General features: G+C 45.5%; 1 protein-coding gene across 1 annotated transcript in view; it reads right to left on the bottom strand.

Annotated features, from left to right (window-relative positions):
* Positions 1 to 11,964, bottom strand: part of MAP3K11 (mitogen-activated protein kinase kinase kinase 11) — a 188,153-nt gene extending 176,189 nt beyond the window's left edge. Inside the window, exon 1 of the mRNA XM_085625821.1 lies at positions 10,160 to 11,964. Within this exon, the coding sequence (XP_085481947.1) occupies positions 10,160 to 10,913 (754 nt within the window). The 5' untranslated portion in view covers positions 10,914 to 11,964. The remainder of the gene's footprint in view (positions 1 to 10,159) is intronic.
* Positions 11,965 to 12,359: the final 395 nt, after the last annotated feature.

Below are 12,359 nucleotides of genomic sequence, written 5' to 3'. Positions count from 1 at the left end.
TCATAAATTGTGTTTATTCCAATACTAAGTGGTGCAGCGCATTGCTGGTGCGGACTAAAACTACTGCGTCATCCGCATATAATAGTATTGGTACTTGTAATGAATTAATGTAAGGAACATCTGGAGTAGATCCCAGCAGGGCAGATTCTACATCATTGGTATATAGTGCGAATAGGAAGGGGGCGAGAACACACCCCTGCCTCACACCTCTAGCAATTTTAAAATACCTGGTACACTCACCTCCCTTTCCATAGCGAACACAGGTTGAGGCACCTGAGTATAAGTCACGAATCATATTAATATTATTCAGGTCAATCCCCATTGCCTCCATGATCTGCCACTGCCTAAGCTGTGCCACACAGTCAAAGGCTGCAGACAGATCCATGAAGGCAAGATAGGGATTGCCTTTTTTAAATGCCGTATATTTTGCTATAATTAGACTCAGGTTCAGGCACTGATCCACAGTGCCTTTCCCTTTTCTGAAGCCAAACTGACATGGGGTAATTATATTATTTTCTAGGGCCCATTCCTCCAATCGGTTTAAAAGCAGCCGACCCATTAGTTTTGCAGTAGAATCTATCAAAGGGATAGGTCTATAATTTTTCGGAATTTACCTATCCCCCTTTTTGTAGATAGGAACAATTACAGTGGTCTTCCACAAAGAAGGGGCACCTATTTGGGCAAATTTATTAAAAACATTTGTTAAAAGCGGGGCCCAGAGATCTTGGTTCTCTAAAAACAAATCAACAGGGACTCCATCTGGTCCATGTGCCTTTGCACGTTTACACTGATTTAGAGCATATTTTGTTTCTTCGTGTGTAAAACTGTCAGCACCCCCTGCCCTTTCTAGATTTACAGGATTACACTGAAAAGTTACCATCTCATCAGCTCCAAATAGATTTTCAAAGTGGGTCACCCATTCCTCCTGTTCAACGTGTGTGCCTGTGGTGATAGACTGCTCATTTCTTTAAAAGGGTGCGTTAATCAAAGACCAAAACGCCTGCATACTTTTTTAATAGAGCAACCTTTTGCAAATTTCCCCAACACTCTTCCTTTAGGACTTTCACCTTGGATCGCCCGTAAGTTAACCCACCACGTTGGCATATTTCTGGTATAAATAAAACCTGCAGCAAAATGTTTCCCAACAAACATGTCTTGAATCTTTATTTATTGATGTGCATGCTATGTTCTTCATGTTGGGTGAGTTGCCTATATTGGCACTATGTTGAGAGGCCTCCTCAAGGAGTGAGCTCCAGGAAATTGCACCCCCTTCCCTGAGATTGGTGAGAATACTCTACAAGCGAGGGATTTTTTCACAATATTCGATGTGAAATACCTATAGTCCTTACGAAGAGGCCTGATGCCCAGGAGGCAATATTAAAGTAACAAACAGGTTGATGGAAATGAGAAGCAGAGCCCATTGCTTGACCCTCATATTTTCAATCTTGTGGTAGGGTGGCACCTGTAAAGTATTTTTAGCTCACCCACGAGCAGTTTTTAAATAGATCTGGCAGTTTTAACAAATACAGAACATAAATTTCAGCATGCGAGACATAACATCACTCAAACTAGAGAGCCTACAACTATGAGAGAGTACAACTGATGAAGAAGAGCACCCTTGGATGCTTCCAGTGCTTGATGTGAAACCCATTTGTGAAGAATTGCACGCTAGGTAGGTGAGGGTGCATCATCCTTGGAGTACATGAACGCAGGGCAATGTCATAAGAGGTTTTTTTTCCTGTATGTTTATGGAGAGCATAGAACAATCCTTTAATGCCTCACTCCCTCTTTAGTGTATAAGCCATCTGTTCTCTAAGTGCGACAGAACCGTGTGGCATCCCTGCTACTACAGCCAGCTGTCCTTTACCTGTTCTTTGCCTTAGGAGAGGTTGTGTTGCACTGGTGCATGTTGTACCTTGATTGCGCTATGAAGCTGAATATAAAACATTTCACTACACAAAAAAAACGATTTACAAGGACTATGCTTGTTTTAATGCATGACGTGAGTGAATCTTACAAAATATGTGAGCAGAGTTTATTTCTCGTTTTACATGTGAAACAAGCAGTATTTAAAATGGAGATGGCAACAAAAAATAAAACTTTAAATAAAGCAGAGTAGGACTTCCATGTCATCTAGAACACCTTCGGCCAACTTACACATTTTAAACAATAGCACTTCGCATGTTGGGGCTTTCAATCCACAATGAAACACATTTGGTTGGAAAAATCAAAAATCAATGCCGTTTTCTTATGTCATAGTTCCAAAGCACAGGCTTGTGAAATGCAAAATAATAAAACTTATTTCCTGGCTTTCTGCCTTTTTTGATGTAGGTAATCAAGGGTTAAATAACCCAGCGGGTGAGAGGGCTAAGTAGGCATAGCCTTTCATATGGAAAATACCCGCATCCCACTCTAAACGGCTAATATTTGCACTTCCCAGCAAAATACTTTACCAAAACAAGCGCTCGCAGCAGCAGTTAGACGTGTCTAAAGAGACAGAAATAATAAACCAATGAACTGTCACACCCTCTTCTTGAGTCGATCCTTGGGTGGTTTGTGTGATTAGTGTCACAATTAATACTTTACCCCTGCGATACATATTATCTGTTTAATTTAGCGTAACATCTCAGAACGCCGGAGAGCTACGTGCGGCTCTTGGGAGAAGCAGTGAGGTCTAACACCTGTTAGACTCGCTTGCCCCTTTGGACCCCTTGCTCTGCTCCCGCTATGCCCAACCAACTGAAAGAAACAAATATACATTTTCAACAGTTCCCACTTGTGCCGCTCTCCAGCAGTGTATGGGAAGCTTTCTGGGGGCGTTGCGTGGGAAAGGGGTTTTCACAACCGCCCTGGTTTATTGGCGGATACTCCGCAATTAGCGGAAGAGAAGAACTGCCCCGATAGCGAGGACCGTGGAGCGCCATCTTGGAAAGGTGAGTTGAAGGAGGTGTCACTTGCCCGCGTCTCTGCAGCTAGCGTGACCAGACTCGCGAGGTCATGTCACGGAAAACTTGGCGCCAGGCGTGTTTCAGTGGCAGGTTTTACCTGCCCTGCATTACCTGTCTTGCAGACACCCACGTTTCATGTGTGTGGTTTTTCCATGGATGGATGGGGTAAAGAGGGTCACTAGGTCCAAAAGGAGGCATGTCTTGTCACGAATATTGCTAGTTTAGCTCCTAATGTCACCCAAAGGTCGTTTCCCAGCTCCACCTGAAGCAAGGGAGGGAAAGAGCGGGCTGAGGAAGGGAATACAAAGAGAGAATGGAAGAAATATGAAAGCGGTAGATAATAAAGAAGGAAGTCAGAAATGAATGGGTTCTTGTCAACAAGGCCGGGCTATCCCCATGGGCATCTCCCCGGGAGGCTGGGGGTGGGGGAGGTAAGAGTACGGTTTTGTAGCAGTACAGTCGTTTTGAAAGCGCCAGCTGCAGAATTCCTTCAAAAACCAGTAGTTTTCCGGCAACAATAAAAGTGTCAAGATAACTAGTGATTAATGTACCTGCTGGAGAGAGATGAGAGTTTTGTCTAGTGGTAACTTTGACTCATCTAAGATAGTGCAGAGAGTTAATATGCCTGCTGCAAAGAACGTGTTCCATGCATATCAAAGATCAGTTTTTTACGTGCATAGCTTAGTGAGTTACTTCTTTTCACACAGACACCCTTTTGGTATTGTGCCGTTCATAAGTTACAATCATAATCTAGCACAGTGAGCTATGAAGTGTAATCAAAGAGCTGCATGCAAACTACATGGTACAGGTTAGAAATTGTTTTTTTCCCCGGAGTCTTTCATTATCCTAATGTTGCTTAAAAGGGTTTGTTTAGTTAGAAATAAATTCTTACTAGTAAAGCCAAACCATTGTGCTGCGTTCTGAATCCTGGGTTTGTGCTTTTCCAGACCAGGCACTCTTAAAAAATGCCTACCTGTATGGATGACCTGAATCCTATACCTTGTAGTCCCCTTTGTCTAATGTAAAATGTTCTATATACTGAAGTGCTCCGACACCCTACACTAGTATGAGAGGAGCCATAAAACAAATGAAATGCATGTGCGAGAGGGGCTATGGAGAGATGAGGGCCACTGTTGGAAGGTGATAGTGAGGGCATCATTTAAGAGCCCCAACAAAGATTGTTGAATCCTGGTGCACTCCAAGGTCATCATTTACTAAGCTTTAAAATCTAATACAATTGAATATATAATGAAAAACATGGTGTGGAATGCGCAATTTTGGCCCAAATTTTCTTGGGGGGAGAATTCCACCAACTCTTCCTTAGTTTTGTTGGGCTCACTCTCTGCACTCACTATGTACCGTACGGGGACTGGTCTGACAGAATTTCCCAGGGAATCTTTGGGTTCACAGTCCGGCCTGGTTGTTGTTTCCTGTCTCCTATAAAAGGACACGGAGGGTGCACCTGTGGGAGGCACAAGGGCACATTCCCCGCAGGAAGTTATCCGAGTCTTGCCATAGAAAGGCAATGGTGTCAGTGTGTGTTGCATTAATTAATTAAATTTCCCTGCTGCAGGGCTTCTACCTAGTCCTTGGCTTTTTCTTTGCAGTGTGATAGCTTACTCAGTGCCTCCTCTTTGTTTTCTAGAACCATGTAGTCTCTGAATGTCACAACGTGAAGTACCGGGAAGGTTTCTTAACATAACTGCTGGTGCTGCTCAAACATTCCAATTACGTGGAAGGTTCTTCTAAGTTCAATACTTTATGTACAGATCCTCTGGAAGAATCAAAATCATCTCACCCAAGAGAGGGGGATTACATAACATTAGAGTCGCAATACAGGAAACACATACTACGTACTCCCATGGGTTAGAGTTAATATATTTACAGCTATATTTGAGGAATGTTGAGTTGTGACGGAGTTTCCAAAGTGGTATTTTGCACAGTCAGTGAGATATCGATAAGGTAAGAAATTATGAATGGAGGAGGAGACACACATGGGTAGATGAAGCCAATCAGCATCGACAACAGACCTAGGGGTGAGTGAGAGATAGTGAGCAACCTTGACCGGCCTAGGGTAAAGGAGCCATGAAAAGCAGAGTATGCACTCCAGAATTGAGCCCATAGTCAGCAGAGGAGAGAGAGCGAGATCATGGGAACTTGGTTCCATAGAAGAGCAGACCTAGGGACAAGGCTTTATCGAAAAACCAGATGACAGACATATATAGAAATACAGCCATAAAAAGGCAGAAGAAAGCACAGACAGACCTAGCAGCAATGACCCCGAGAAAGAGGATGAGGAGAGGTAGGAGAGACACAGATGGACCATCGAAGGGCCACTGCTAACGTTTCCAGGGGTGAGACCGCGGAACAGGTGGCGCCCCATACAGAGAGGAGGGCGGACGTGGCAAGAGGCATCCATCTCCTCCTCCGCAGCAGCTTGGTCTGCGGCTTGATGCACAAAACTGTGCGCGCACAGTTATTGCAGAGCCCAATTTTAATGGGTCAATCAGAGGCGAGAGACGCAGGGCATCCCAGTTGAAAAAGTGGTGTGCGCATGAGCAACATCTGTGTTTGCCATGCGCCATTGTTGTCTCACCCACACCACTGAGGAAGGTGGGCGTTGCAGCTGGCTTGGAGGGCAGGATCAGCACCATTTGGCTTGCACCACATATCTCTGAAAGGCGGCCGGTAGGGGATAAGGAGTTGCTAAATGGGCAGTCCTGGGGATGCCTAATGGCAGGGACACCAAGGGGAAACAAAGTAGCAAAAGAGAGCGTGGCAGGGCAGACACGGCATTTGCAGCCCAGGCACAGCCAGAAGAGGCCGCGAATACCGTAAATCGGTAGAAGGAAAACCTAGATCTGCGGTGCACAACAAACTGTCACAAAAGGAACAATGGTGCTGTTATAAGATGATTTATGGCTGGATGTCTTGGTTCTGCTTGTAAACAGCGAGGATTCTAATATTTTGGGAGTATTGGTAATGTATGATCTGTGGCCGATTAACGACCCACTAGTATTGTGAAGAGTTTTTGTCAAGGTTTTTGCTGAATGCTAATAAACTGCGGCCTTTACCACCATACTATGTCTGTGATCCACTTTTGTAATGGCAAAGGAGCAAATTGGGATTGGTGGGTATGGGAGCAGTGAGTAGCCCAGCTGGGGCAGGTTGAGACAGCCTTGGAGTAGTTGTGGCGATAGAGAGACGAGGATACAGAATTGGGGCAAAGCCACAGAATTACATACCTAGGATAAAACAAAACCATATCAGAGGAGCAGAGGTTACTAGGAAAGCGGAGTGGGACAGGAGAGAATGGCCTGATGAATGCTGTTGTCCTAATTTCTTTTGAACCAGCTTCAGGCAGAAAGGAGCTCAAGGAAAGGAACCGACTAAGCAGGGTACTTTTTGTTATCATTTTCTGTAAAAGGAGAAAATGAGCATTCCTTATAGCCCAAGTCTCAAAAGCAGAATGTGAAAATATTTACATAATCCAAACATAATGTTTGTTCTTAGTGTGCCAAGCACTTCTTGTTCCCTCCTTACAAAGCGCTCAAAATGCAATCCAATTTTTCCTCCACCTTCCTTCTGTTCTGGGTCCCCCCTTTGAAGCACAGGTTGATATAGCACTTAATACCCATGGGCGTCGAAGAGCTGCAAGCCATTTGATAGATCACAAAATCACAGGGGCACTACAGAGCTGACTTGCATGAAAACAGTAAGTTCTTATAAAGGCCATGTGTGTTGTGTGCCATCACCTATTCCCATGCTGGGCATCGTGTCCTTCATGCACACTGGTGTGACCCTGAACTTCTTACAATACTGGGTGGTGTCTACTCAGCAGCTTGTTTTCTCGCAGTTTACATTTCTTGAAACATTAATGGCAACCAAAGAGATCACTTTTGTTGTATAGAGTTACTGTACAGAGAAACACTCTCCAGATCTCAGAATGTTGGCCAGACAGACTAGGTCCTGCTCTTGACCTGGTGTCTGCAGTTTTGGGATCGGAGTTGTATTAATGACCCGCTGCCCTCTTTGCAACAAGAAGAAGCTCTGCCTTCGTGCTCCTGGGGAAATGTTTCATGAAACCCCAGATATCCACAGGGTTATCACCTCTGCTACAATGGGGATATTCCTAGCCTAGTGCAGGGATAATGTGGATTATATTTAAGGCTACGAAGTGGCTAACAGAAAAATATAAATAAAATTCCTTCTGGATTACCACAATGGGTTGAAACTTGGGACTCCCTCTGTGCCTCATTTCACACGTTTTGAAGTTTTCGAACACTAAACCCACCTGGGGGTGGATCACTACCTGGCAAGACACCCTCTGGTCCTTGCATAGATCCTACGACTGCTATGTACAAAAAGGTCTAGTGTAAGTCCTAGCACACTACCCATTGAGCTGAATGTCTTACTTGAAAACCCTTCCTGAGTTAGACTCTTACCGCAGTAAAATATTCAATGTCTCTCTCGGAGTTCCTCCAATATTTTCAAGAAAAAAATCTGTTTTTAGTCCAGGTGGCTTAACCATGGAAAGCCCTCACAAAACACCTGCATGACAGTTCGTATCACTGCCACCTCTCTGATTGAACTGAATATCTATCTCAGTAGACCACAATGCCTCCCAGAAGTTAAAATAAACACTTTTAGTTTCAAGAGAACATAGAAGCTGTGAAGATCATATGATTCAGACTGTGGAGGAACAGGGCCATGAAGGCCAGATAGGGTAATTGTAGCCGTGGTGAAGTGAAAGAGCACAAATAAGAGACATATGGTGAAGCGGCTATAGAGCCAAACACATACATGTCAAGTGATGTTAGTGCTAGACCCAGAGATTATACCCAGGGTTTTGGAATACAAAAGTAGAGGTGACTAATTTAATGGTGACAGATATAAAATGCAGATGTAGGGGCCTGGGGGAATTAAGCTATAGCAAATATTTTTGACAGAAATAAAGGTAATAACTAAGGTGACATCTAGGAACGATAGAGGTGTGAAAACAGATCAGTCAAAAGTGGTGGAGACCAATGCTTAATTTTAGCCTGACGTTTCCGGTGCTCGGCACCGCACTTAATTGTCACATTGTGGAGCTGTCTGACTAATTTAGAAATGACCACAATAACAGTTAATTATTAATTCAGTTTACATTAAAAATGACTATTACCTGCCACCCAAGCCATTCTTATAGGTTCAGGGGCCTGGAACAGTCCCAATTGTCACACTTGTAGGAGTGTGATGGTTAGTAGTTGTGTTGTTACTATCATTGGCAGCATGGTAGGGGCAATGTGTGGTACAAGCTGAAGTGGCCTCCTGGAACATATTTTTTAGTTTAGTTTTTTTACAAATTAAGCACTGGCAGAGACATAGCAAGTCGGAAGGCAGGTTTGAAGCCGATATGGTCATAAAGAGTAGATGAGACGAGATAAGGATCTACAGTGATTTAGCACACAACGTCAAAGGGACCTTGTTAAGGACGATGGAGCCTTTGCCAAAAGAGGAGGACAGAAAGGAAATTCTTTAGGCCGATGGAGAAACAGAGAGGGTTCTGATATAGTGCAGTAGACAGACCTGGTGCTGATGTGGATATGAAGCGCACACACGACAATGTTATGGTATTGGAGCCACAGAGAATAAAAGAGGCAGACTTGAGGGTGGCAAAACGAGTGGTCCTCGAGGAGTAGTCATCAGGATGTCTGGGCTACAAGGAGCACTGAAGACAGAACCAGAGAATTAGAACCAGAGAGAGCAGAGGAAAATACACTGCTCTCTCCAGTAATGCCCTACCTTCTCCAAATGATCTTGTGTCAGACAGCCTCCAATGTAAACCACGCTAACTAATGCTTGTGATCTAGTCTCATGTGGCGTCTTTAGGTGACTAGACTATTTTTCTGGTATTTAAGGCCTAGAATCTGATGGTGTACCAAGAGCTGCCGTTTCCATACGTCCCAGTGTCAAATTACTCGCTAAGTCTGTCACACCTGTTTCTCGTGCTCTGTGTGACAACAGGGCATCTGTCTGATGAGCTTTCTAGGACTTCCATAGGCACTTACCAGTAACTCACTGAGGTAAGCACTTGCTGCAGAGTTGTGTGTTAACCCGAAGCGACCAGATGGACCCTAGCACAACCAATTAAGCATTTTATTTCCTGAAGTCGATAAATTGAAAACCAATGATTCGGGTAATAGAATACCTACTTCTTACTACACTATAAAACTAAAAATCTGTAGCTTCAAGTAACATCTATAGAAATCGTTATGTATACCTGTACCTCGTACCTGACATGAGGGAGGCACTAGGCTGACCTCCAGTCATATACCCTAGGAAGAACCTCATAGTCTGTACACTACAATACTTTGCGTTGTCCATGTAGTTCTAACTTGAGCAATCTCACTTGTTCTCCTACCTCTTTTCCTTCTCATTCTCTTTTGATGAGTTCTGGCTTTGAGGCACTGTTAGACAGATATTCCCCATTATCTCTTTTTCTAGGCTACTGCCATCCTCTGCTTGGGCTACTGGGCCTCCCACTCCTAGTCCTCGCACATGCACTCTTCGATCTTAAAATCACCGATTTACTCAACTGGGAATTACCAACACAAGTCGTATATAAGCGTGTAATAAAAAATAGCGGGGCAAACATAATATTTAGAATCCCTCCTTTCCTTTGCCTTGCAGAACAGTGCAACCTTAACCCAGACAAATCCATACATATTCTATGCATAGATCTTAATCTGTCCCACGTCCTGTTCGAGTAGCTTATCAGCTGCAATCCAGTACTAGCAGTTTTGGTTTTAACAATTATAAATGAAAGACCTGGAAGTCCCAAAGGCACAGTGAGAACACTGGACGAGCTACGTAAACCTGGATTAATTTGAGATTATGTATTTGCTCCCTAAAGTGAACTGTTGATGAAGTTGTCCAACACTTGCTTTAAAAGCAGGGGGGGGGGGGATAAAACCTTCAGAATTGGAGAGCTCTAAAGTTGCACTAGAGGAGAAGTTTGATTTATAGAATCCCACTCCTTAGGGTGCTTCGTTCTCCATATATCATCATCATCATCAAATTTGATTTAGGGAATCAAACACTAGCATTGGTTCAAGAAGATGAAGATAACAAGTATCGACACATAAAATGGACTCAAGCAGCTAAAACATTGCCTTCAGTGAAAACAGAGACATGGGAGTTGAGAGGAAATGGAAGGTTATTGTACTCACTGTTGTTGGATTTCAGGTCACGATGTATGATGGGGACGATGGCTTCATTGTGCAGGTAGCACATTCCCCTTGCGATCTGGATAGCCCAGTTGACCAGGATGTGTGGTGGGATGCGGCGGCCGGCTAGGGCTCGGCTGAGTGCCCCGCCAGAGGCATACTCCATGATGAGGCAGAGGTTCGGCTCTTGCAGGCACACCGACTTCAAGGCGATTATGTTGGGGTGGTGGAGCAAGGCAAAGAGGCGGGCTTCCTGCCGCACATTCTCAGCAGTCACACTAATGTCCTCATCAGGGTCCAAGCGGGCAGCTTTCACGGCCACTAGCTCACCCTGCCAGCTACCCCTGTACACCTTGCCAAAACCACCCACTCCGATCACCTCCTCGAGCTGCAGCTCCCCAAAATCCACCTCGGGCAGGCGAGCGGCCGCTGCTGCTTCTTCCACCTCTGCCACATCGCCATTGCAGAGCTTAGCGTAGGCAGGAGCCTTGCAAGAGACATAGTTGGACGGAAAGATGCCCACCTTGTTGTTGACTTTGCCGGCCCACCATCCTTCATCACCTGAGATGGCAGAGTCCCAGGACAACACCTCCACCAGGTCACCCTTGCGTAAGGTAAGCTCATCCCTGCAGCTGGCTTCATAGTCAAAGAGGGCCGTCCAGATGGGGTTGGTGAAAGCCCCGACCGGGCTCTGGTTCCGCGTGCCACTCCAGGGCGAGATTGGAGCCTTGAGCAAGATATTCTTCAGGGGTTCCATGGAAGGCCGCCACGGGCACAGGGGTCACCTTCCTCTCTGCCCAGCTCATGGAAGCAGTGAGGGCTGGCCAAGGGTATGAGTGAGAAACACCAGATGATCCAGGAAGGAATAAATTCAACTTCACGACCAAGAAACCACCTTATTTTTTTTCCAGGTTCGCAAAAAATGTTATCTTCTAAGTAGATGGACCAAAGGGCACACGGAAGAACCAACTGTGGTAGAGTATTCTTTTTCTTTCCCCAAATCACAACCAAAGAACAAAGAAGAGCCCATGCGAAGGAAGGATTGAGGTCCAGTTTCTTGTTCCAATCTATCCTTGCCCGAGACCTCCGACAGCCACAGATACCGCGTTCACCTCCCGGCGCATTCTCGGGGAAGTTGGACACCCATGCTCGGACGAGCACTTCATTAACTTTCGAGGAAGTAAATACAAAAATTATGTTAACTAAAAATCGGTTCAATAAATAAAGTTATATTAAAAAAACCAACCCAAACAGGTTGGGGGCGAGAGTCACGTCACTGCTGCACGTTGAGGAGCCTGTGAAACGCGGACCTCGAGTCATCTCCAGTCACAATCCGATGGCCGCACGCTGGCTGCTCCGACCGGTGGCTTCCTCTGCTCCTCCCGCCTGTGACCGTCGGTCTTTTCAGGCTCAGTTTTCCGCGTCGTCCTCTGCAGGAAGTTTCTTTCCTGTTTCTTTTTTTTTTAAGAGCAGCCAGCGACAAACCGGTCTCAGGGCTGACAGGAAGCGCGACACACGCATACACAGGCACAGGCACACACACACACACACAAACCGCGCACGAAGCAAAAATGGTTTCGGCCCACAGGTTCACCGGCGACGTGATCGCTGCTGATGGATACCAGGTCTGCAGGTCACTCTGTCGTTTACCAAAGCGCCGCAGTCGAGTTTATCGCGACAGCGATATCTGACGGGTCCTTGCCGGCTGAGGAAGGGGTGGGGGTTCCTGTCAGTAGCTTGAATTGTTTTCCACCGCTCCCCCCACGAGTCCCTACTCGCTCGCTCTCTCTCGCTGTACTTTTGCCCCTGGAGGCGTCTCAGCCTCCCTATGGGTGGGGTTTACAAGCACGGCTTTTTGTGTGTGTGTTTTGTAGCAGGAAGGACACCAGCTGACTGACTTGGCTTTTTTCTTTCTTCTGTAATCTGGCTCAAGCCTGTGACAGTTCAGGAACTTTTCTTTTTTTCCCCTCCTCTCTTCCCCAGTCCAAACAAACAAAGAAAATGTCAAGGTCTTTTCTGCTGAAGAGAGCAGTTTCCCCCCTCCAACACAATCGCCGCCCGCACCCCTTCACCGCAAACACCACTAAAACCACCAGCCCTCCCCCACCTTCTCTCGCGAGTTGCTGGGAGGTCTGTGTTGTTAGCGTTATGCTCACATTTGCGTTGCTCCCAGGTCGTCCCTTGTTAAAGTGCTATGTTCAGC

Source organism: Triturus cristatus, chromosome 9, assembly GCF_964204655.1.
Source record: "Triturus cristatus chromosome 9, aTriCri1.1, whole genome shotgun sequence".
Taxonomy (NCBI): domain Eukaryota; kingdom Metazoa; phylum Chordata; class Amphibia; order Caudata; family Salamandridae; genus Triturus; species Triturus cristatus.
The sequence above is the reverse complement of the archived record's forward strand: the minus strand, read 5'-3'. Positions and strand labels throughout refer to the sequence as shown.